Below are 27079 nucleotides of genomic sequence, written 5' to 3'. Positions count from 1 at the left end.
ATTGTTCTTATATTGGTATCTGTTATTAGGATAGGTGCCAAAATAACGTTAGCAATAATAATAATAATGATAACATAAACTATGTAATATAATTTTGCTTTTTCCCAGAGTGGCAAACACTACACCAACAGTACCAGGAATGGAAGTTACTATTGTTTTTCATTTAAATACTATATTAAAATAATGCAAATGACTGCATTAACATTTTACCTCATTTATCCTGATTCTGATAGATGAAAGGATAATACCAGGATTCCCTTAACAGCATATAAGTAATTTGTTATTAACTATATTTATTAGTAAATTATTAATTAAAACTGTGCTATGCTTCTTGTAATACTTGTAATTATTATGATATAATATATATGCTGGTATTGATTATAATGATAAATAATATAATCATTTATTTATGACCTTAATTATAATAATTGATGCTCTAAAGGTAAAATGATTAAATAACATAATAATGTAAACGCAAATAATAATAGGTACACGTAATTATATTCAGTTAACAAAACGTAAAGTATAACAGAAGGCTTCCTGGTAGTACTTTCTGGTTAACTAACATTATAAAATTATGATTTTAATGTGGTCACTAATAATAGTATTAAGGATATACTAGAATTAGGCCCCTTTCACTGCAGAGACATCAGTACATGGTCACAATTAAATATATTTAATCCTCTAACATTAACCAAAACTCATATAGTAACATGGAATGTCCTGTAACTATACCCATTTCCCAGAGGGAAAAAGGTGAGGCCAGCATACTGTGTAGTAATTAGGACACTAACACTACACAGATGCAGGTTATGCCCAGGAAGTATGCTAAATGTGGCCATTTCCCAGCAGGGAAGTCTGCGACAGCTTGGCTGTGGGTGATGCTCCCTGAGCAGCCTCATAATGCCATGCCTCTCAGTCATCCCAGTGCACCCTTCAGTCCTGGCCCTGAGAAGCTTTCTGCAACTACCAGCATCCTGAGAGCCCCAGCCTTCTCTCAGCCCTCATCCACAGAGCATGCTGCCTTCTGAAGGTTCCATCCATGTTGCTGCAAATGACAGGATATATTTCTTTTTTTGTGTCCACAGAATATTCCATTGTGCATATATACAAAATTTTCTTTATCCAGCCATTTGTTGATGAATACTTAGGTTGATTCCATATATTTCTTTACTATTGTGAATAGTGCTGCAGTTTATATAGCAGTGCAAGTATCTCTTTAATATACTGATTCCCTTTCCTTAGGATGAATTCTCAGTAGTGGGATTCTTAGATTGTATGGTAGTCCTGGTTTTAGTCCCTTTTACTTTTTTTTTTTTTTTTAAATAAATATCCATACAGTTTTCCATAATGGCCATATTAACTTACATTCCTACCAACAGCATATAAAAGTTTCCTTTTCTCTTCATTCTTACCAGCAGCTGCTATTTTTATCTTTTTGATAATAGCCACCCTAATTAGGGTAAGATAATATTTCATTGTGGCATTGATTTGCATTTCCCTGATGAGTAGTGATGTTGAGCATTTTTCATTTATCTGTTAGCCATTTATATGCCTTCTTTTGAGAAGTGTCTGTTTGTGTCTTTTGCCCACTTTTAATGGAGTTATACGTTTTTTTCTTACTGAGTTGTTTGAGTTCCTCGTGTATTCTGGATAATTAGTCTCCCATCAGATTAATCATTTATAAATATTTTTCCCATTCATCAGGTTGTCTCTTCACTCTATTAATTATTACTTTTACTGTGAATAAGTTTTTAAATTTAATTAAGTTCCATTTGTCTACTTTTGTTCTTATTGTCTATGTTTTAGAGATCTTAGCCACAAATTATTTGCCTAGGCTAATGTCCAGGAGAGTTTTCCTTGGGTTATCTTCTAGTATTTTTACTGTTTCAGGTCTTATATTTAAGTCTCTAATCCTTGTTTAGTTTATTTTTGTATATGGTAAGAGATAAGAATTCAGTTTTATTCTGCATATGGCTATCCAGTTTTCCCAGCACCATGTATTGATGAGGATATCCTTTCCTTAATATAAGTTCCTGTTGACTCTGTCAGTTTTCTTTAAATATGTAGTTTTATTTCTGGGTTCTCTCTTCTGTTCCATTGCTCTATGTGTCTATTTGTATACCAGTATCATGCTTTTTTGGTTACTGTGGCTTTGTAATGTATTTTAAAATCAGGTAAGTGATGCCTGCAGCTTTTTTATTTTTGTTCAGGATTTCTTTGTCTATTTGAGCTCATTTTTGGTTTCATATGAGTTTTTGAATTGTTTTTTCTAATTCTGTGAAGAATGTTGTTAGTATTTTGATAAGGATTATGTTGAATCTGTAGACTGCTTTGGGCAATATGTTCATTTTAACAATATTAATTCTTCTGATCCATGAGCATGGTATGTTTATCCATTTGTTTCTTTCACCTTCAGTTTCTTTCAACAGTATTTTACAATTTTCCTTGTAGAGATCTTTTACCTCCTTGTTTAAATTTATTCCTAGTTTTTTTTTGTAATATAGCAAGTGGGATTGCGTTCTTGATTTTTTTTTTCTAGATCATTATTGATGTATAAAAATGACAATTTTTTCACATTAATTTTGTAACCTGCAACTTTACTGGATTAATTGATCAAATCAAATAGTTTTAATGAAGTCTTTAGGTTTTTCTAGATATTATATATTATCAGCAAAGACGGACAGTTTGACTTCCTCATTTTCAATTTGGATTCCTTTTTCTTTGTCTTGCCTGGTTGCTCTGGCTAGAGGGTTCAGTGCTATGTTTAACAGGAGTGGTGAAAGTGGGCATCGTAGCTGGGCATGGTGGCTTACACCTGTAATCCTAGCACTTTGGGAGGCTGAGACTAGCAAATCACCTGAGGTCAGGAATTCAAGACTAGTGTGGCCAACATTGTGAAACCCCATCTGTACTAAAAACAGAAAAATTAGCCAGGCATGGTGGCAGGCACCTATAGTCCCAGCTAATCGGGAGGCTGAGGCAGGAGAATAGTTTGAACCCAGGAAGTGAAAGTTGCAGTGAGCTGAGACTGCACCATTGTGGTGCAGTCTCAGCTAAAAAAAAAAAAAAAAAAAAAAGAAGGGCATCCTTGTCTTGTTCCAGATTTTAGAGGAAAGGCACTCAACTTTTCCCCGTTCAGTATGATGCTATCTGTGGGTTTGTCCTATATGGCTTTCACCTTTATTAGTTTGAGATGTGTTCCTTGTTTGCCTAGTTTGTAGACTGTTTTTCATCATAAAGAGGTGTTGAATTTTTCTGAATTTATTGAGACAATCATATAGCTTTTCTCCTTTAGTCTGCTGATGTGATGTATCATATTTATTGATTTGCATATGTTGAACCATCCTTGCTGCAAATCCAATTGTTCCCAGGCTTTTCTTTTTTGGGAAACTTTTTATTACTGATTCAATTGTGCTACTCATTATTGTTCTATTCAGGTTTTCTATTTCTTCCTGATTTAGTCTTGGTAGCTTGTATGTTTCCAGGACTTTATCTACTTCTTCTAGGTTTTACAGTTTGTCAGCATACAGTTGTTCATAATAGTCTGTGATAATCTTTTGTGTTTCTGTGGTATCAGTTGTAATGTCCCCCTTTTATTTCTGATTTTGAGTTTTCTCTCTTCTTGGTTAATATAGCTAGTGGTTTATCAATTTTGTTTACCTTTTCAAAATCCAAATTTTCATTTTGTTGATCCTTTGTATTTTTTCTTAGTTCCTATTTCACTTAGTTCTGCTCTGATCTTTATTCTTTCTTTCCTTCTGCTAATTTGGGGTTGGTTTTTTCTTGCTTTTTTAGTTCCTTGAGGTGTATTGTTAGATTGTTTGTTTGAAATCTCTCTACTTTTTTTGATGTAGGTATTTACTACTCTAAAATTCTTAGTACTTCCTTTGGTGTATCCAATAGGTTTTGGTATGTTGTCTTTTCATTTTTATTTGTGTCAATAAATTTTTCATTTGCTTCTTAATTTCTTCACTGACATGGTTGTTCATGAGCATGTTGTTTGATTTTCATGCATTTGTACAACTTCCAAAGTTCATCTTATTTCTTGTTTCATGTCTTAGAAGATACTTGGTGTGATTTTAATTTTTTAAAAAATATGTTGAGACTTTGTTTTGTGGCCTAACATATCATGTATCCTGGAGAATATTCAATGTGATGATAAGAATGTATTTTCTGCAGGAGTTAGATAAAATCACCTGTAAATGTTTGTTAGATCCTTTGGTTTAAAGTCCTATTTAAATCCAGTATTTCTTTGTTGAGTTTTTGGTCTAGATGATCTGTCTAATGATGAGATTGGGGTGTTGAAATTCCCCTTATTCTTATATAAGAGTCTATCTCTTCCTTTGGGTCTAATAATATTTTCTTTGTATATCTGGGTGCTCTGGTGTTGGGTGTATATGTATTCAGAATTATTATATCCTCTTGCAGAATTGATGCCTTTATCATTATATAATGATATTCTTTGTCTCTTTTTATTGTTTTTGACTTAAAATCTGTTTTATCTGATGTAAATGCAGCTACGCCTGCTCACTTTTGGTTTCTGTTTGCATGGAATGCCTTTTCTATCCTTTTACTTTGTCTATGTCTTTATATGTGAAGTGAGTTTCTTGTAGGCAGCATGTAGTTGAGTCACGTACTTTTTTTAATCCATTCAACCAGTCTTTATCTTTTAAGTGGAAATTTTAATTTGTTTATAATTAAGGTTATTATTTATAATTAAGGTTATAAGTGAGTATTCCTGTTATTTTATTGTTTTCTGGTTATTTTGTATATGTCTTGGTCTTTTCTTTCTCTCTTATTGTTTATCATTGTTGTTTGTTGGTTTTCTGTAGTGCCAGCAGTGGCAGCAATGGGGCAGACAAATAGACAGGATCTTGGACTCCTGGCCAGCATGTGTGGCATCAGCAATAATAGCATGATGGGGCAACATTTGGGCTCCCAGGCAGCACTCGCTATTGTTAGTGAGGATGAAGGACAGTCTACAGCTCCCAGCTGGGTGAATGCAGAGTGGTGCAAGTAGTGGGGTAGTGGCAGGCTGGGTGGGTTCATCCTCGGGTTTCTGATAGGAGTGCACAGATGCCAGCAAGGGTGGACTGGGCATGGTGGTCCCTAGGTGCCTCCATGGCATTCTCAGGCACTGGGGTGAGTGGAGGATGGTGTTTCAGACTGGGTGGGCCTATCTCTAGGCCCCCCAGTGTTGCACATGGCCACAGATTGTGACAGGCAGGGCAGGATGACCCACTGTAGTAGGTATAGAGAGCCTAATGTTAGAGTGCATGCAAGTGCACAGTGCTTCTGTTGCTGTATGATGGGTGAGGGAAGGGATGTGGTTGGTGTTAGTGAGAGCAACTCCAAGCCGGTGGGCAGCTTTCAGGCTTTAGAGGTGTTTTGTCCTCTGGTGGCAACAGCAGCAGCAGTTGTATGCAGGAAAAGCCTGTCCTCATGGTGTGTTAGTGCACAGCAGTCGTGCTACTTTGGCAGTGGGGATTTCTGTTAATGGCAGCATCCTCAGGCAGGTGAGTGGCTTTCAGGCTCTGGGGAGTACATACTTCAACCTCCATTCGTGGCAGGAATGACAGGTGTGGCAGCAGTAGTGTGTGGGGAGAACTTGTCATCAAGTCACATGCTACTGTGCAGTGGCCCTGCTGCTGATGTGGGCAGGGTTTCTTTCAACAGCTTCAAATAGGCAGCTCTCAGGTTTTAGGGAGGATGTGCTTTGGCTCTCTTTGTCCCAGGGGCAGTCTTCCTGGAGTGTTGCTCTGCTCCATTTTCTGGAGTATAGGAATCTGTAGGGGCTAGAATGTTGGGGACCCTGTGCCACACTGCTGGGCCCAGCTGGCCTTGCACCACTGAAGCTCCTCAGGTGAATGTAGCAGGATGTAAGTGGGGCTCCAGGAGTGTGGAGATGCAGGGGCTATTGAACTCCAGCACAGCATCCAGTGTCTTAAGGGTCAGGCTCTCAACATTGCACCATGGTTTAGTTTCTTAGGTCTCAGGGGTTGTCTGGGATGCAGTATTAGCTCTCTCTGTGGAGCAAGCTGCCACATGGTCTCCAGGAAGCTCCTTACATTAGCACCAGGTTCCACAAAGGTTGAGGGACTCTCCTATGGCTAGGGTAGCACGAGTTCATGGTGGGAATGTGGACTGCTGGGGTCACTCACTTACCCTTCCCCAACATTAGAGAGTCTCTCCAGGCTTCCAGCCTATCCTAGCCAAGCAAGCTGCCTCACTTTCCTTTTCTTCCTTGTCTTAGGTTTTTCCTATCAGTTCTCTGTTGAAATTCAGCATTCTCTCTTAAGCGATCTATTTGCAGTGTAATTATGTACTATTGTAGTTCTTCTTTGTGAAGGAGGTGTTTGATGCCTCTAGTAAGTCATCTTGAATCCTTCCTGATTATTTGAACTTTTTAACTTAAAAAAATTTCACGGCCGGGCGCGGTGGCTCAAGCCTGTAATCCCAGCACTTTGGGAGGCCGAGGCGGGTGGATCACGAGGTCAAGAGATCGAGACCATCCTGGTCAACATGGTGAAACCCCGTCTCTACTAAAAATACAAAAAATTAGCTGGGCATGGTGGTGCATGCCTGTAATCCCAGCTACTCAGGAGGCTGAGGCAGGAGAATTGCCTGAACCCAGGAGGCGGAGGTTGCGGTGAGCCGAGATCGTGCCATTGCACTCCAGCCTGGGTAACATGAGTGAAACTCCGTCTCAAAAAAAAAAAAAAAAAAAAAAAAAAAAAAAAATTCACATAATTAAACTATTACAGTTGACATATAAATGTAATTATATATATATTTGTTATAACAATATGTATTACATACATTATATAACAAATTATTTGAAGAACATATAATATAAATATATACACATTTATAAACTATAAATATACAATTGAATACATTTAAATAATATAATTCATAAAATATGAATATTTTGTACAATCTGTAATAATATTGGAATATGTTATATAGTACATACAAAGTATATATATAATGTTATATAGCATTATTACTCTATATTATACATGTATTATTTTTTACCACTATATAAAATGAATATATTTGAAAATACATGTTAGAATATTTCATAATGCCCCTTTACTGTTGTGAAGTGAAATTTATAGGTAAAATGACTCACATGTCCAAAATTTGAAAAAAAAAACAATTTAATGAATTTAATATAAAGTTGAAATATAAGTAATTTAGTTTGAACTAATATGTGTTATTATATGTAAAGGCTTGAGGGGTACAGTAGAATTAATAAAATAAGTATATAATTAATATAAGTAGTAGTTGTGGTAGCAGTAGTAATAGGAAACCCTTACTGAGCATTATCTGTGTGTCAGGCCCTGTTCTAAGTACTTTCAGGTGTGTGAAGACATTTAAATACATTCTGTTAGACTTCAGTTGACTGGAACACATCTCAGAAGAACCTTCAGTTAACTGACATTTATTCCCACCTACCCTCTTCCAAGTAAGACAAGCTTTTAGTCACTAATATATTTTTTGCAGGATACATATCTATGTATATAAGAGCCTAAACTTGAAAGAAATAGTGGTTACCTCAAGGCAGGGATTTGACATCAGGAATGAGGATAGGACTGTGTGTGCTGAATAAAGGAGACATTAACTATATCTGCAATGTTTTATTTCTTTAATAAAACAGAGCTATTGAAAGTGAATTGGAAAAAAGTTAACATTAATTTTAGATGATGAAATCATGAGAATTTTTAATATTATTCATTTTAGTTCTCTGTTAACATTGAAATTAAAATAATAATAATAATAAAGAAGATCGCCAGGAGATTTTCCAAGCTATCACATAGGCAGCTTATCTTCCCAGCCATGAACCTCAACTACTCAGATAATCCATTTTACTGGTACTGGGTTACAACTTGTCTGGTTTAGTACCGTCATGTCTTTGAGGAGTAGAAATAGGCTTTTCCTAAAATTGTGTATCTTTACCCAATTCTGTTAATGAGGCAGAAGTGGAATGATAACTCAGATTTTCTGATCTCCAGCAAGCTCTATACTATTTTCAGTACCTTGGCATCGGGGTCCAGGATAATGACCTCAAAAGTCAGACATATCTTCGGTCAAGCCAGAAGGATTTCATTCTCTTTACAATTCTCTACTTACTGGGACAGAAAAGTGGATTCAGATGTTTTAGAAAAGATTTCTGAAAATCCAAAAGTTAATTTCCAGCTAATGTGAAAATTAGTTAACCAAAACAGTTCACTAGCTCTTAATCGTATGAGTTATCACAGGATGAGAATTTATGGAGTCAGCCCTCTATATCCACAGGTTCCACATCCACGGATTCAACTAAGCATGGATCAAAAATATTTTTTTAAATAAAAATAACAATATAGCAATAAAAAAATAACACAAACGGCTGGGAGCAGTGGCTCACGCCTGTAATCCCAACACTTTGGGAGATTGAGACAGGCAGATTGCCTGAGCTCAGGAGTTCGAGACCAGCCTGGGCAACACGGTGAAACCCTGTCTCTACTGAAATACAAAAAAATTAGCACGGTGTGGCATCATGCGCCTGTAGTCTCAGCTACTCTGGAGGCTGAGGCAGGAAAATCGCTTGAACCCGGGAGGTGGAGGTTGCAGTGAGCTGAGATCGCGCAACTGCATTCCAGCCCAGGTGACAGAGCGAGACTCCATCTCCAAAAATAAAAAAATAAAAACAAAAATAGAATATAACAACTATTTACATTGTATTAGGTATTATAAATACTCGAGATAATTTAGAGTATGTGGAAGGATGTATGTAGGTCATATTTCAAATACTACACCATTATATATGAAGGTCTTGAGCACTCAAAAGATATTATCCTAATGTAAAGGAGAGGGTCCTGAAACCAATCTCCTGTGGATACTGAGGGCTGACTATAAACCTATATTCAGTAAGACCTCCTAAATTTCTGATCTGGGAGGTACTGAGGGGAGACGGAGAGTAAAAAGAAAGAAAGAAAAACATGAGTCTCTGACCTTGACTAAAGTGCAAATCAATAAGGTAGGAAAACCAAGATGCCATTTGTTACCTACTTAAGCTCAGAGCACGACTAGGAGTTGGTTGGGATATGCATGGAAGGTGGGAAAAATGGTATGAGGATGAAGATAGGAAAGAGCTGACTGAGCAAAGGCCCACAGCGTAACTGCTCTCTGACAAAGTTGGGTAAGGTGAGACGGGGGGGAGTCAGCCTGTCTAGAGCAGGAAGTTTCTCTTGGAGAGTGGTAGGCAGATACTTTGATAGGGTAAGGATAATTGGAAAGGGTGTGGGTGGTGGACCTGGTGATTTTGAGTTATTCAGCATGGAATCATGAGTTCTGGAGTATAGCTGTAGCAGAGAGATTATTTTGTTATTCCTGTTTGTTAGATGCTAGCTAACCCAATTAAAAAATGAGCAATAACTGAACAGAAATTTTTGAAAAGGCACATAAATGGGCAACAGATATATGAAATAATGTCACCATAACTAATTACCAGATAAATACAAGTTAAAACCATAATGAGACATCACCTTACACCTGTTAAAATGGCTATCAAAAAGATAAAAGATTGTTGGCCGTAGGACATAATTTTAATGTAGCAAACCCCCATGGTGTGACCATACCTCCCTATTCAGGTTTCTCTCTGATGACTCTCTGCCATCATGCAACACTTCGCCAACCCTTAACTGCTTACAGTTTTGAGTACTTACTGTATTCTTCACCTTTGTACCTCTGCGACTATCGTCCTCTTCATCTAGCTGAACTCTATCTAGTTCTTTGGACTCAGCTTATTCAGTATCTTTCCAGGAGCATATTCTTACCTTAAAATGACTTTTAGGAAATACACATAGAAAACTTGTAAAATAGTGATACATAGAAAAAAAAATTAGCATAAACTCTTAACCATAATGTGAGCATTATAACTGTTTAATGATTTTCCTTCCAGCTTTTTAAGGCCTATTTTATTTAAACAATAGAGATTTTGTATGAAATTTTGCACTCTGTTTTTTATTTGATTTGTTATTATCCTTTGAGCATTATCCCATCATTAAAAAAATTTTAATGGCTTTATAATATATCCCTCTATGTTGGCTTATTTCAATAAATCTAATCATTCATTATATATATGTAAAGATTGTGTTGGCAAGGTTGTGGAGGAAAGGGAAGCCTTGTACACTATTGGTGGGAATCCAAATTAGCATGTATGCATAATGGAATACAATTCAGCCTTTGAAAAACTAGAAAAACTTGTCATTTGCTACAACATGGATGGACCTGGAGGATATTATGTAAAGAGAAATAAGCCAAGCACAGAAAGACAAATACCACATGATCCTACTTATATGTGGGATCTAAAAAAGTTGAACTTACAGAAGCACAGACTAGAATGGTGGTTATCAGGGGTGGAAAGTGAGGAATAGGAAAATATTAGCTAAAGGGTACAAAGTTTCAGTCAAACAGAAGGAATAATTGCAAGAGATCTGTACAGCATGGCAGCTATAGTTAATATATTGTATATCTGAAAATTGTGAAGAAAGTAGATGTTAAATGTTATCGCTGTAAAAAAATTCATGTGAGGTGAAGGATATGTTAATTAGCTTGATTTAATCATTTTACCGTGTATATACATGTAGAAACATTATGTCTTATATATCTATACAATTTTGTTAATTAAAACTTAATAAAGCCAAAAAAGAATATTGAAATAATCCAAGCAAGACATGAGAAGCACCTAGACATCAGTGCCTTTAAGGATAGAAAGAAAGAGGACAGATTTGAGTAACTTTTCAGAAATGGCAAGGCTTAATGTCTTATGGAAAGGATAGGGGGTGGTTATTGGGAAGAGAAAGTTGAGATTCAGGGATGACTCCACACTTTTTGGCTTGGATGACTGTGAACATGAGAGGTGGAACAGATTTGGCAGGGAGGAGAGGCTTACTGCCAAGCATCCTGGATTTGAGGGGACAGTAGAAACCGTATTACAGGGTTTGGTGGGCACTGCTATTACCCTGTCTCCCACAGACACATTAGCATTAACATCAGTGCATCTGAGGAATTGTCTTGCCTAGTGTCTGATTCCCAGGGAGACTCATCAGGCCTCAGGTAATCAGAAGTTGAGGAGTTGGTTGTAATGCCTCTCCATGGCTTCACCTTCAGAATGTATTTGAGACTCATTCATTGGATAAAGATCAAAAGAGTGATCTTGACAAAGTATTGCACAGGTCCTATCATGAGAGGGAAATGAAAATGGTTGTCAGCTCATTATTAAGCATAATAACTAGGTTGCAATGAGATGAAGGACTTCATTTAGGCAGAAATTTCCCATTGATGAATAGTAGGGGTAAAAGTGTGAAAGGGAAGCATACAATCCAATTCGTAAAATATGTAAAAACTAAACAGAAATTTCTGAAAAGGATTTTTTAAAAACCTGAAGCAATAATCATTCATTGTATATATAGAGCTGGAGTGGGAAATCTTTCTGTTGATGGACAGTGATGCACAGATGAAATGTAAAAAATCAATGTTTTTTCTACTGACAACTTTATTTTAAAAAAATGACAAAAGCTCTGTCTGTATTTCTAGGCTTGGAGAAAAGAGGCACATTTTAGAGAGTTTGGCTTGCTTGTGCCTGTGGAGTGCCCACTTGAGGTAGATGGAGTCCACTGTGCTAGGTATAAACAGGAAGAAACTTTTCTTAGATGTGGGCATATCTGAGACAGAAATAGAATACATTCAACTCCCACATTAAAATATTAGGAAAAAATAGCATACCATTGTATTCAACAAGTAAAATACATATAAATGTTAAAATAAACACACAACTATATTTCTTTCTTTCTTTTTTTTTTTTTTAAAGAGGGATTGACTGAATTTTATTTTTTTGACACAGAGTCTCTGTCGTCAAGGCTGGAATGCAGTGGCATGATCCCTGCTGGTGTGCAGTGGTGCCATCTCTACTCATTGCAACCTCTGCCTCCTGGTCCCAAGCAACTCTCATGCCTCAACCTCCAGAGTAGCTAGGATTACAAGGATGTCCGGCTATATTTTGTATTCTTAGTAGAGACGGGGTTTCACCATGTTGGCCAGACTGGTCTTGAACTCCTTGCCTCAAGTGATCCGCCTGCTTTGGCCTCCCAAAGTACTGGGATCACAGGCCTGAGTCACTGTGCAGGCCTGCACACCACTATATGTCTTAAATAAAATGGTAGGAGTGGGATAATCGTTCCTACATACTCAATTTTAAATAAATTGATATGGGTCAGTTAAACTTTTCCAAGATTTAGATCTGACCTTTGGAGGTTATGTCAAGCTACATGAATTATTAATAATTACTCTGTAAACACGGCATATAATTCACAGATAAATAATTGGCGTACATTATCTTATTGCTATTCTTCCCACAATGATTACTATTTGGGAGTATGATGTCCCTCAGCTGAAAATGTCTACTCCTGGACAGGCAGAACTCTGTGGAATACATATGACAATTTGGATATAACCAAGCAAATTTTAATCTTTCACTAGCTCATGGGCTGGGATGAAGAGAAGTATAGGAGGCAGGATATAGAACACATGATAATTAAGATTATAAGTTCTGTGTCCGACTTATTTGAGTTGGAGTCTGAACTCTGCCACTACAACTTGAGTGACCTTGAGCAAGTCACTTAAACTCTTTGAGCTTTCTTTTTTTCTCATCAGTAAAGTGGAAATAACAAGAGTCCCTCCATCCCAAAGTTGACATTGGAAGGATAAAAACTAGTGCAAAACACCTGGCACAGTTCCTGGATGTTCTATTCTAAGGGCTTGATAAAACTCATAGCTGCTGTTGCTGTTACACCTTTTTGTACTGGGTCATTCACTTGGGGTGGGGGGCGGGGGGGTGGGGTGGGGTTGTTGTCTGGTTCCCCAGTTTGAGCAAGATCTCAGCTGTATTCTCACCTTTTAGCTTCTGTCACCTACAATGGTGCATCCCCATAGGTGTGTTGTGATTTCCTCTCCATCAACCAGCAGTTGGTCAGTAATAAATCCGTACTTTTAAAGCTTATGTGGGGAAAACAAGTAAAACAAAAACTTGGACAGCTCGCCCTCTAGTGTTAATTCTATGAATTGCCCCCAACAATTGCCCTGTTAGCTCACAGAAAAGCTGATAGTAAAAATCAGTGGGATTAAGTTTACATAGTTAGAACACCTGGTTTAACAAATGAATTTGTTAATCAAAAACACATAACCTAGTATAGGTTACATGCTTGCATATTTTCTCACATGCTGATTAGCCATGTTACCTAACAAGGATTCCCAATTTGGGGGAAAAAAATGCAAAATCAACAATTCTATATGTAGTTACATATCCTGTCTCCCAATAAAAAATTTTATATCATCATTAGAGTCTAATTTTATTGCATTTATTTTTTTTTATTTTCTAAAATAATGTTATAATTGTTGATAATGACATCCTCTTATGGGGATTCATAAACTTTTCACAGGGTTTTCTTTTTACAACAAATAAATGTGGCAAGATTTGCTTTCCTGGTTGTACTGAGGAGGAAGTAGGAGGCTTATCTATAAAGAGGCTAAATGAGTTTGCTTGGGACACCCAGGACACTTTGCAGGGGACTGCACTGATTTTTACTCCTAGGAAACTCCTCCTAGCAAAATAAATTGCATAGATGCTGACATGTTCCTTTATAGTCTTTATATACTCCTTCTTTGGAATCTTTATGTCAAACTCCCTAAACAAACACTGGTTCTGCAGCTTGGAATGAAAATAATTAAAATAGAGATATGAGCTTTATAGAAGTGGCTTTCTTCACTCCATTATAATTGTTTTGGAGAACTCATATATTAAACCACTTTGTTTCTTTGTTTTGAGATGGAGTCTCTCTGTGATGCCCTGACTGGAGTGCAGTGGCACAATCTCTGCTTGCTGCAACCTTCACCTCCTGGGTTCAAGTGATTCTCCTGCCTTGGCCTCCCAATTAGCTGAGACTACAGGTGTATGCTACCATGACTGGCTAATTTTTGTAATTTTAGTAGAGACAGGGTTTCACCATATTGGCCAGGATGATTTCGAACTCCTGACCTCAGCTGATCTACCTGCCTCGGCCTCCCATAGTACTGGAATTATAGGCGTGAGCCACTGCAACTGGCCAATATTAAAGCATTTCTACTAACAAGAATAAATCACGAGTAATAATGTTTGAGCCTTATGGAAATCTAAATCAAGGGTGTAGTGATGAGAATCTTAAAAAGCCACAATTGTTCTTTTAAATACTGACATTGCTATCATAAAGCTTGAATGAACAGACAAAGGATAATATAGAAATAGGAAGTGTTTTCAAATGCAGGGATAAGAATATTTATAATCATACTCACTGATTATGAAGCAGAGGGCAGACACACATTCATTTATGCTTGGGTTGGTTCCATAGCAAGCTTCAGTCCAACTGCTGAATTTCACTATTCAGGGAAAAAAGTGTCTCCCTTCCTTCAATGACTCCATTCACATTTGTGGATGGGCAGTGAGACCCACTTATCAAACCACCTGTGGGAGAAGCCAAACTATGCAGTCAATACTCTTCTCAGGAGCCATGCAAAAAGCTTGCTTAAATAGTGCCACTGGAGTTGTGAACAAAATAGGGATGGATAGCTTTGTGGATTGAAGGCTTGTGCTAATAAGATCAAGTGCATCGGCTCCCTCTATTGGCTACTCAGTTCCACTGTGGCCCCAATTGAGCCATAGCCTGCACCTTTGTCAGCTGCATCACAGATGTATTCAGTATTTGCCCATATATATGGAGAGTCTACATACAAGGGGCTCTGGAACTATGGCATGTGATTGAAGACTCCTCATGACAGAAATCTGACTTGCGTTCATTACTTTTAATGGCACTTGGCAAATTCAGTTTTATGTGACATTTTATCTCTTCTTGCCCTTTTGTGAGTTTGTGACATCTCTCAGTTCTTCCCTGTTAACCTCAGTGTTCAATCCCTCCATGTTGACTTGTCACCTGACATTTCAGGCCTTTTACCTCAGTCTATACTTCTTGGTTGCTTCCCTTGTCCCAAATGTAAAACTAAACGTACTATATCGTTTTCTAGCTCCTTTTGTCCCACTCTTGGATTAAGAATAGCAATCCATTAAAAATAAATCATGCCGCCTTGTTGGAATCTAGTAGGGGTCTAATACTCTAATTTAAGTATAAGGCTACAATGTCTTAGCTCATGGAAATGGATTTCTACTGATGAAAGTATAGTGTGGGAAAATATTTGCTGGCACGTAGGCTTTCATAGATCCATGTTATCATACCTCTGGTCTATTTTATGGGGAAATTCCCTGAAATCTCTTGAAACATCTTATGTTGTAACCTTACACTGCAAATACTAAGGGAAGAGAATAAAGGGGATAACATTTAGAAATTATTTTCCCCATTATTGTATTTCTGTTCTGTGAATATTGATTACCTTATAACTAAATACTCCCTCTTTGATACCTAAGGCAGGGGAACAGAAGACAAGAGACCATAAATCTATTAACTCAAATACATATTGCTCAAATGGCCCTTAAAGGGAAATGAATTATCAGTGTACTCTCAAGGTCTGCATGATAAAACTAATTGTAATGGCAATTAAGTGTCTTAAACTGCCATCGAGCATGCTTGCTGTGACTCTGTAGCAGATACATTGATTACCTTCAGTGTTTACCAAGTCCCATCGTTAACGGGCCAAACCCAACTGTTAACATTGTAAAGGTGTAGGATTATGCAACAGATCACTTAGAAGAGGTAACTAAAGAGATCTGGGGGCCGGGCATGGTGGCTCACTCCCGTAATCCCAGTACTTTGGGAGGCTGAGGTGGGCGGATCACCTGAGGTCGGGAGTTGGAGATCAGCCTGACCAACATGGAGAAACCCCATCTCTACTAAAAATACAAAATTAGCCAGGTGTGGTAGCACAAGCCTGTAATCCCAGCTACTGGGGAGGCTGAGGCAGGAGAATCGCTTAAATCCAGGAGGCAGAGGTTGCAGTGAGCCAAGATAGCACCGTTGCACTCCAGCCTGGGCAACAAGAGCAAAATTCTGTCTCAAAAAATAAATAAATAAATAAATAAAATAAAAGAGATTTGGGAAGCAAATTGAAATAGCATTTCAAATTTTTCTATCAAGTAGTTGATGATAGAGCTTGATGCTATTTTGCCAAGCTAAATTTGTTAATTCAAAAGTATTTGCTGTGCATTTTAGGATTAGGGAAGAAAACCTGAAATATTAAACAGTTTTAAGAAATTATTCCCATGGTGTTTATTTTGTTTCTATTAACCCACTTTTGAAAAACAAGCTATGAGACAACATATATTTTCGAACAAATATTTTTATCATTACATCTCAGTTGTATTAATGCATGTGAACAGCATCACAGATAATTTATAACAAGAGTAATATAAAATGCATTTTAAAATGATAAACCAGTAAATATTCACGTTGCATTTGATCCAGAGGTGTATCACTAGTAATTTATCATGATCCAGAAAGTTCAACTAATTCAAGTTTCCTTTTTCCCTTTTTGAAAGCTTTGTAATGACAAATCACAGCTAAACAACCCAATAGCAAGGAGTGAATAAAAAAGACCCCCAAGAGACAGTCACTGATCAGTACATAATTTAGTCCAAACCACTGTACATCCTTGGCTTTAGTAGTGTGCAATGATCATCAGAATCCATAGTCAAGAATCTGATACCTCTGAATCCTCAAAAGAGAGTTTAGATGCCCCTCAGTTTAAAGGAAGTTATTTATTTGTTTGTTTATTTGTAATGAATGCCTCACATACTATAAGAAGACTTGAGGTAGTGTGTAATAACAGCCCAAGTGCAGCAGGGCAGTGAAAACCAAAGTCAGAAAGAGAGATCAGAAACCAGAGTTCAAAATATTTCCTTGAGTCACAGACCCCTTTGAAAATCTGAAAAAAAGAGCTGTGGAAAATTTCCCTAGGGAAGTATGCCTATGTAAATAGGCACATTGTTTTGCCAACAACTTTGAAGCCTATACAAGAACCCTCCCCCTGGGTGTCCTTGAACCCTAGTTCAAGAACCCCTCATAAAGAGAAAGTGAAATCCTGAGGTAAGATAGTTATTACACTTGAACATCGCATTTAGCTCTGAGCTTTCTGTCAACTGAGGTTAAAAGATTAAACATGCTGGGTTAGAGTTCTCAACGTCTAGAAAAGGAAGCAGATTGGTTCACAAAATCATAAGTGAAACATATAATTTTAAAATGGCAATGTTTATACATTTTCTGAGATGATTGCTTTTTAAAGGGTAATCAAGAAATATGAAGGGACATAGCAAACATAATTTGATGAAATTATTTGAAAATAAGATTGGAAATAAAATAGCTATGCTAATTATATTGACCAGCATATGAGATTGACCACAGCATTTTATTTTTAACTCTTCTGCAAAAGAAGGAATGTACTGTACATGTCTTTCTTTAATGGTAGATTTGCCTACCTAATATTATTTGATTAAAGCTGACAGTAATATAATACATTCCCATGAGCACTCAGCAGCTAAGCAGCAAGGGAGGCCTAAGAGTATAAAGAGAAATCGACCTATGATTAAATATCTGCTATTAATAGGTCATACCATGGAAAACCGGCATGTATATAATAGCAAATAATCACTTTAGATGCCTACTGCTTCCAACCAGAGCACTTATTTTCTCAAAGGCAAATAATAGCACAATTGCTATTGTCACAATTATAGGCATAAGCAGTACGGGTTAAGAACACAATCTGTGGAATCAGAGACTGGTTTTTCCACCACTTATTAGCTGTGAGACCTTGGGCAAAATCATTTAACTTCTTTTGTCTCAGTGTCTTCATTTGTAAAATAAGAAGAAAAGCATTAATCTCAGGACCTCTTCTAGGTTGTGTAGAGGCCTCTTGGAAATATTTGTTTTGTGGGGCTCCGTCTATATAAACAATTTGAGTCACCTAAAACCAATATGTCAGTGTCATTCTAGTAGTCCAATTTCATATGCTCATGTGATGAAAATACTGCAAGGCAAGCAAGTGAACAACTTACCTGACCACTCTGCTGGAATTAGGACCTGGCCATGGTGCTGAGGGCAACCCTATAGGCATGAGTTCGGAGCTCCTTGAAGAATCTGGTTTACCCCAAGCAGAAAGTGGCTGCAGAAGATCGGAAGACGCCCCAAAGGCACAAGGCTGGAGCAGGGCCTGTGATTACTAGGTCTAAGCAGGATACAAGTCTAACTCATAGGGTCACTGGGAAGAATGAATGAAGTAATCTATGTAGAGCACTTGACTCAGGACATGTTGGTGATGATTACTGCTCATACTTTTATTGTCAATAATGCCCACTGTATCTTATGCCTCTTCTGATTTTCTTTCAGTGGATGGCTGCATTGATTGGTCAGTGGATCTCAAGACATACATGGCTTTGGCAGGTGAACCAGTCCGAGTGAAATGTGCCCTTTTCTACAGTTATATTCGTACCAACTATAGCATGGCCCAGAGCACTGGGCTCAGGCTTATGTGGTACAAAAACAAAGGTGATTTGGAAGAGCCCATCATCTTTTCAGAGGTCAGGATGAGCAAAGAGGAAGATTCAATATGGTTTCACTCAGCTGAGGCACAAGACAGTGGATTCTACACTTGTGTTTTAAGGTAAGTGTTGTGTGGAAACATTGCCCAATCACATGGCTGACAGTCTTTTGATTGGGGCTGGAATACATGTAGGTGTGCCTCATGTTGTATAATGGATATGTTATTGAAAGGTTGCATATATATGGAGCTTCAGTAAATTCCAGTTCTAATTATCTATCAGAACTACATAGCAATTCTTATTAGATTTTCATAAAATAGGATTCCCATTTGCTGTCTGTGCTTATTTAATTTAAAATATTTGGTGACTCATTTCTTCCCTAACCCCACCCCTGCCCCAGGGTCTTCTATTAACAATTATTTTTGCATACAGCTAGTCAGCTCAATTATTTTGATATCTGGCCATGAAAATGATCTAAAATACTATTTTGGCCATGTTTTTGCCTTTCTTTTTTATGAAAAATAGTTTCAAATGCTTCTGGGATATTTCTTAGCAAATGTACTCCAGGCGAAATCCTTCGTAGAATTTGCAATGTGAGCTTGGGTCCACTGCGTCTAAATATTCAATATGGAGCTCTGTAAATACACAGTTGTCCTGAGTTCCTGCGGTACTATAATGGGAAGATATCACAGACACAATTCTTGCTTGCAAAAACTTTACAGCAAAAGCAATATGTTTTTTTTTTCCTTGGGGATTCTACAATGTGTTCTCCCTTCCCCTTCCACCCCAGTGATAGAATCTAGGATCTAGTGTCTAGCATCTCAAATAGAGACTGGATTAGGTATTGAAGTAGGTAGCTGTGATGACCTTTAAGTCACCTTTCAATTCTGCCATTTTGGGAGTCTCAGATCTTGCTCACCAGGGACCTGCACTCTACTATTTGATTTTAACTCCTTGGAAATTCAGACCTTTCCTATTTTTGTATCTTGTGAACTTTGATGCCAAAGCTATGTCACTTCCTCATCAAAAGCACTTGGAAGCCCCTGGCGAGGCCTCATTGTTCAAAAGACTGGGAGAACAAGGTAGTATATAAATAGAGACCCTTCTGGATGCTCTAAGAACCACTTTTGTGTGTAGAGGTAGAAAACAGAGTGCCAGGGGAGCAAATGGTGAGTTTAGTCTTTGTTTGTGATAGGCAAAATCTCCAGGATCTTGGCAGAACAGCAATCATTCTGATCATACCCTTAGTGATAAGCGATATTTTCTACTTGGACAGCTCTTGGCAAAATTGAAAAGCAGATGTAATTCAGCTTTAGTGACTGACACTATATTCCCTAGGGTGCCGCTGCTCTTTCCTTCATTGTCTCCTCTCTGCTTGTCTCCTCTCCATCCCCCACCCTTATTAAAAACCCACCAACCAAAAATATCTATCTCTTCCTCCCTCTACACCTATTGCTTTTTGTTTGTTGTTTTTACAAATTTAAAGTTTTATTTAAAGCATCAGTCCACTATGTACAGGTACTAAGCTTACAATGAATTATTATACAAATTATTACTACTTCCCCAGGCCTGCTAATGTTCTCAGTCTTGTTACCTCCCCTCTTTTCCCTTCTCTGCTCTAACCCCATTCCCTTACTCCTAGTGATGTTAACAACTTAGTGCGTCTCCTTACATGCATTTCCCCTACTGTTTTAATTATACAAATATATTGACATTAGTATTTTCTCCTCATTGTTTTGCAAAATGAAAGGAGAGTTATAGATTTATCTGCATTTTCTTTGCTTAGTAAAAATACATAATATAAATCTCTCCAAGTCAATTGATAGGGAGCTTTTTTTTAACTTTTACTTTAGGTTCAAGGGTATATGTGCAGGTTTGTTATATAGGTAAACTGCATGTCATGGGGGTTTGGTGTACAAATCATTTTGTCACCCAGGTAATAAGCATAGTACTAGATGGGTAGTTTTTCGATTCTCTCCCTCCTCCCACTCCCACCATCAAGAAGGCCACAGTGTCTGTTTTTTCCTTCTTTGTACCTATGTGTTCTCATTATTTAGCTCCCATTTATAAGTGAGAATATGCAATATTTGGTTTTCTGTTCCTGCATTAGTTCCTAAGGATAATGGCCATCGCTGTTGCTACAAAGGACATTCTTATTTACAGCTGCATAGTATTCCATGGGGTATATATAAGTACTGCATTTTCTTTATCCAGCCTACTGTTGATGGGCATTTAGGTTGCTTCCATGTTTTTGCTATTGTGAATAGTGCTGCAATAAATATATACGTGCATGTGTCTTTATGGTAGAATGATTTAGATTTCTTTGGGTATATACCAAATAATGGGATTCCTGAGTCAAATGGTTAAGTATATAATATTGTATGTTGCTTAATATTCTATGACACAATAATTCAGTCAATCATTTTCCTTTTGATGAGTATATACTTTGTTTTCAGTATTTTGTCCCTACAAAAGGTACTGTAATAAAAATCCACTGTTGGGCTTTAAATAAACTTTAAGAAGTCTTCGATTTACATAACTATTGCAAACATAATACAGAGTTCCTTTGCACTTTATATCCAACTTTCCAATTTTATTAACATCTCACATGACTATAGTACATTTGTTAACATTAATGTACCGATAGAAGTACATTATTATTAGCTAAAGTCCATGCATTCTTCACATTTATTCAGTTTTTCCTTAATGCCCCTTTTTCTGTTTCAGTATCCCATCTCTGGTACCACATTGTATTTGGTTGTCATGTCTCCTTAAGCTCTTCTTGGCTGTGTCAATTCCTCAGACTTTCTTCATTTTTGATGACCTTCACAGTGTGAGGTGTACTAGTCAGATAATTTGTAGAATGGCCCTCAACTGGGATTTACCTGATATTTTTCTCATGGTTAAACAGGGATAATATGTTTTGGGGAGGAAGATTACAAAGGTAAAATACCATCCTCATCACATTGTATTAAGGGTATAAAGTATCAATATGACTCATAACAGTTGATGTTGACTTTGATTACTTGGCTTGAGGTGGTGTTTCTAACTTTTCACTGTAAAGTTATTTGTTATTCTTTTTTCTTCCTTTCCATACTGTAGTTTTTGGAAGAAAGTTGTTATTCACAGTCCACACTTAAGAAGGAATATCTACATAAATTATTTCAAACTCTTCTGCATGGAAATTTATCTCTCCCCTTCCCCACTTATTTATATGTTGCATCATTTATTTATATTAGTATGGATTCATGAATATTTATTTTATACATTGGGTTCTAATGCAATTTTACTTAATTTTCTTGCTCAAATTCTTCTACCTTTGCCCACGGGAAGCTCTTTCAGTTGGCTCATTTGTCCCTTCGATATAACCCTATCATCATGGAGTGATGGTTGTATTATTATTATTTTTGCATTTACTTGCATTGTAGAAGGATGCTTCAGGTTTATCTTATATATTTTGTGCCCCAGCTCTACAATTAGCCATTTTCCCAAGAAGTCCTATTTTTAAATGGATAATTACATTAGAAATCTAGGTTTGATTGCTGGGTGTGCTCATTGCTACTGGGGTGTTGTTGCTTCTAAGTCCTCTCAGCTGACAGTGTATTTGCTTTTAAACAAAGCCACAGATTGTGAAGGAGCACTTTAGGGATAGTGGAACTTCCCAAGGTCCCTGAAGTCCTTTCCTGTAGGTGGTCCTCTCTTTCAAGTACATTTCAGAGTGGCCTTGTTTATGTCTATTGTGGATATCATCTGAGTCAGAGGTTCTCAACTCGCATCTAGACCAATAGAAGAGAAAGGGATGGAATTCCACTAAGATTCAAACATAACTAGTGACTTTTAAATTTTTATGCAGCAGGCCTTAGGTAGCTATTGGGACTGATAGAAGTAGGTGGAACTGTTGGATATTATCCCTCATGTGTGCCTTAGAAAGGAAAAAAAATGTTTGGAAACCACTATTCTAACAGAATCAACCAGTTTTTTGTCAACTCAGAGATATGTAAATCTATTCCAGATTTATAAGTGAAATAGCTAGCATTTGTCTATGAATAATGAACCTGTTTTTCATATCTAGTAGTGGCCACTGACTTCTAATATGTGCCAAGTGAAAAATTCAGTCCATATAGGTGATTTTATACAATTCCCAAGAGTGACATTTATAGTGAAAAAGGCTCTTAATTTGACAATGTCAGTATTCACCTGAATAAGGTAATTATGAATGATTTTTCTATGTTTAAAGTTTTTCTTTGGCTAGTCTCAAGAATGATAAGTTGAATTACCCAGCATAGTAATGGGCTGGCAATATTGAAATGGTAGAGGACTAAATTATATTTTCAGAGACAATGCCAATCCAAGAGTCATGCCAACATTTTCAATGGAGGCATGAGTTAATAGGATAAAAATGATAAGAATGATCTTATTTGGCAAAATCTCACATATCATCTTTTCAACAACTTGGAACAAGGGGCGACTTAGGCTGTGAATGAGGATAGATATAGTCGTATAATGCCTCATTGAATTCAGAGATATTGAAAAGAATGATTCGCTGGGTGCGGTGGCTCACGCCTGTAATCCCAGCACTTTGGGAGACTGAGGCAGGTGGATCACATGAGGCCAGGAGTTCAAGCCCAGCCTGTCCAACATAGCAAAACCCTGTCTCTACTAAAGTTACAAAATTTATCTGGGGTGGTGGTGCACATCTCTAATCCCAGCTACTCGAGAGGCGGAGACATGAGAATTGCTTGAACCATGAGTTGGAGGTTACAGTGAGCTGAGATTACACTACTGTACTCCAGCCTGAGTGACAGAGTGAGACTCCATCTTACACACAAAAAAAAATTAAATATAATTGAACATCTGTAGAAACCTAATATTTGGGGATAATCATGGCAAAGTGTAGAAAATCAGTTATAGGTTCAAAATTATTATGACCATTTACCTCTGCAATGAGGTAAACAGAACAAGGAGCTCCCTTATTAAATTGGAGCATAATCCAAATATTTTTGGTCTTTAATAGTCACTGAAAGAAGAAGTGAGGTTCTCAAAATCTGAATGCCTCACCACATCTTCCTGAACAGTTCCTTAGTATATATCTAACCAGGAGGCACAATTGCTTCGATTTCAAATGTGAATAATCAGTTCACATTTGAATGCTTATTACTCCAGCAAAACACCATCAGAAGAAAAGTTGAGGGGATGGATACATTTGAAATGAGAAGTGTAGCATGTTGCTAATTTTTGAATCTGTATGGTGGGTACATGAAGATTCATCATATTGCCCTTTGTATTTTTGACTATGATTGAAGTAGTCTATAGCAAAAAAAATTAAAAAGAAATAAATGTAAGTATACAGTAATTTTGCCTGATTTTATTGTCACTTAAATAATTCTGGCCTATTCAAACCTAGGTATCATATATAAGCAAGTATTTTTACTTCAGTCAACAAACATGCATTGAATATATATTATGGGATTCACTTTATGGCATATTGCAAGGAGACCTGTGTCTTTAGAAAGAAAAGTGATCCTCTAGTCTACATTAGACACTAAGAAATGGTTCTTAGCATCTTCCACTTTCCTACCCTACTCCCCACCATGGTTACCAAGAGGTTTTCAAGGACAGTGAACATATCTCCTAACTCAATTTCAACTTAGCTATTAATCCTTGAAAAGTTTAGTGTCAACAAGTTGGTTACCTAGGTAGCAATTTCCAGGAGAACAGATAGTTTCTTGTCAGAAAAATGAAAGCCTGGATCTTATAGAATTAACTGACCCCAGAAAAGATCAAGATAGTACAGCAGAGTCTTGGGAGAGCAGGAATTTCTTTCTCAAAATGAAATGTAATTAGTTATTTTTCTACCTATTTTTGGTTATGGCTCTCTGGTTCCATTATTTTTCATGGCAACTTGATAATCTACTTGTTAATTAAACTATATAGGTAACCTTTAAAATAGCAAATAAGTAACCATTTTACTTTATTTTCATTTCATTGCCATTAAATTAGATGTGTTGTAATGTTTAGAAATATGTCCATACTGTTGTGCATTAGCTATATAATTTCAACTTCATTCAGTTTGTTTACTGGAAGAAAGTTGTTTACAGTTTAGTCAGCAGGATTACCTGCTTTGTAAGAATTAATAGATTATATTTGATAACCATAAAACAAGAATTGATCTCAAATAGTCACTGATGAGTTGGCTAATACTGGTGTTTATACATACTTTTTAATTTCATCCCTTATATCATTACACAAACTTCAGTGACTTTGTTTTATGGCTATTTTGCTCAGAATCAAGGTTTTAACCTAACGCAGGGTTGCAAACTCAAAATCTTCAGAGGTCAAGAAGGTAATATAATGAGTGTGGCAGGTCACCTGAAATATTTTGGGGTGTTGGAAGTTGTAGTAATCCCCTCCATAATCTCATTTCACGCACTGTACTCTGTTGTCACTACCTCCTATTTTTCTAGCTCATTCTTTCTATGCCTTATCTCTAATAATCTATTGATTTCACCCAGACCTCCTTTTCATTGATCTCACATTTTTTCACTGTACCTTGTTCTCTTCCCATCTAGAATAGTTTCAATTCAGTGGATCAGTCATTATAATCACTCCCATATATACCCTCTTGGTTCTCTTGACCCTTTCTACCTTCATCATACTCACTTGTGAAAACCACAACACTGTTTAAACCTAACTGTCCATCTATACTGTGCCTGCATCCCTGCAGCTAAACTTGGCTGAAGGAAAAAATATAATAATGTTGCCTCATTTCACTTTAAATTCATTGTCATGGACCTCAATTAATGCTACCAGGTAGTTTTATTGTATATTCTTAGACCATTCAGTCTCCCATCTGCCTAGATGATTATTTTACATCATCTCCACTCCTCACATCTCCAATATCTCCCCCTCCCTTGATTCCTGTTGTGAAGAAAAAAAAATGATTCAGTCAGAAGAGAACTGCCACTACATCTGCCCACCTACTGGCATCTGTACCTACATATTCTGTCTTCCAGCCTATTACCACAGATGAACTGGCCTTGTTTCTATGTAAGGCCAATCGCTATCCCTATAGTGATTTTTTTTGGGCAGGAGGATCCCATAAATTTAAAAATTGAGGGTTCCATAAATTTAAAAATTGAGAAATTCACACAATTATTCAGATTTCAAAACATCAGAAAAATCTAGCAATGTCGGGCTTTGCTAGATTTGCTATCCCTATTTGCTTACCTAATAACATCACCTGAGCAATTCTCCTCTCTCTCTCTCCCAGATCATGGAATTTTCTATTTCTACTGGATCACTTCCATCAGCATACACACAGATCAATATTTATGCCATCTAAAAAAATCCTCTCAACTCCACTTCCCTGACAGCTACTATCCCATTTCTTGCTCCCATTTGGGGGGGGGGGGGTCGGGAAACTACTTTAAAGAAAGAATTATCTGGTGACGGTATCATGGCTGTTTACATATGTCCAAGCCCTTCAAATTGTACCCATTAAATATGTGCAGTTCTTTGTATATCAATTATATCTCAGTAAAACTATTTATAAAAAGGAGTTGTCTATATTCAATTTTGAGTTCCTCTCTACTCATTCTCTAATAAATCCATTTAAATCAAAATTTTACCTTCACCACACTTCCAAACCTGCTCTTATCAAAGTCTCCAATGGCCACAGCAATGCTAAATCCAATGGGCAGTCCAATTTTCAGTTCTCCTATTACCTGACCTATAATGTCATGTGGCACAGTTGATCACTCCCTTCTCTTTGATAATACATTATTTACCTTACTTCCAGAGAATAGTACTTTCTTGGCTTTCCTCATACTCTATCAGTTACTCTTTCTCAAGTTCTCTTCCTGGCTCCTCATATTCTTTCTGACCTCTTAATGTTAGAGGGCCCTAGGGATATAGGCCCGACATTGCTAGATTTTCTGATGTTTTGAAATCTGAATAATTGTGTGAAATTTCTCAATTTTTAAATTTCTGGGACCCTCCTGCTCAAAAAAGCCCATGCTCAGATTCAACCACTGAAATCAGTTCTCATACTCTAAGCTAATAAGTTCTGATTCTAACATTAACCTAGAGAGTGATGGTATAGTCATCTTTTATTTATTTATTTATTTATTCCCCATTTATTTATTTTATTGCATTTTAGGTTTCGGGGTACATGTGAAGAACATGCAAAATTGTTGCATAGGTACACACGTGGCAGTGTGATTTGCTGCCTTCCTCCCCATCACCTACATCTGGCATTTCTCCCCTTGCTATCTCTCCCCAGCTTCCCACCCCCCACCCTCCCTCCCCTATTTCCCCCCAACTGACCCCAGTGTGTAGTGCTCCCCTCCCTGTGTCCATGTGTTCTCATTGTTCAACACCCGCCTATGAGTGAGAACATGCAGTGTTTGATCTTCTGCTCTTCTGTCAGTTTGCTGAGAATGATGGTTTCCAGGTTCATCCATGTCCCTACAAAGGACCCAAACTCATCGTTTTTGATGGCTGCATAGTATTCCATGG

At 37.2% G+C, this 27079-nt stretch overlaps 1 protein-coding gene across 1 annotated transcript in view; it reads left to right on the top strand.

Moving 5' to 3' along the window:
• The window catches only part of IL1RAPL2 (interleukin 1 receptor accessory protein like 2), a 1136852-nt gene that overhangs the window by 549009 nt on the left and 560764 nt on the right, over positions 1 to 27079 (top strand). The window contains exon 3 of the mRNA XM_032250933.1: positions 18411 to 18684. Within this exon, the coding sequence (XP_032106824.1) occupies positions 18411 to 18684 (274 nt within the window). The remainder of the gene's footprint in view (positions 1 to 18410; positions 18685 to 27079) is intronic.

This window comes from Sapajus apella, unplaced genomic scaffold (genome assembly GCF_009761245.1).
Source record: "Sapajus apella isolate SASKATOON/1434 unplaced genomic scaffold, GSC_monkey_1.0 scaffold73, whole genome shotgun sequence".
Classification (NCBI taxonomy): Eukaryota; Metazoa; Chordata; class Mammalia; order Primates; family Cebidae; genus Sapajus; species Sapajus apella.
The sequence above is the reverse complement of the archived record's forward strand: the minus strand, read 5'-3'. Positions and strand labels throughout refer to the sequence as shown.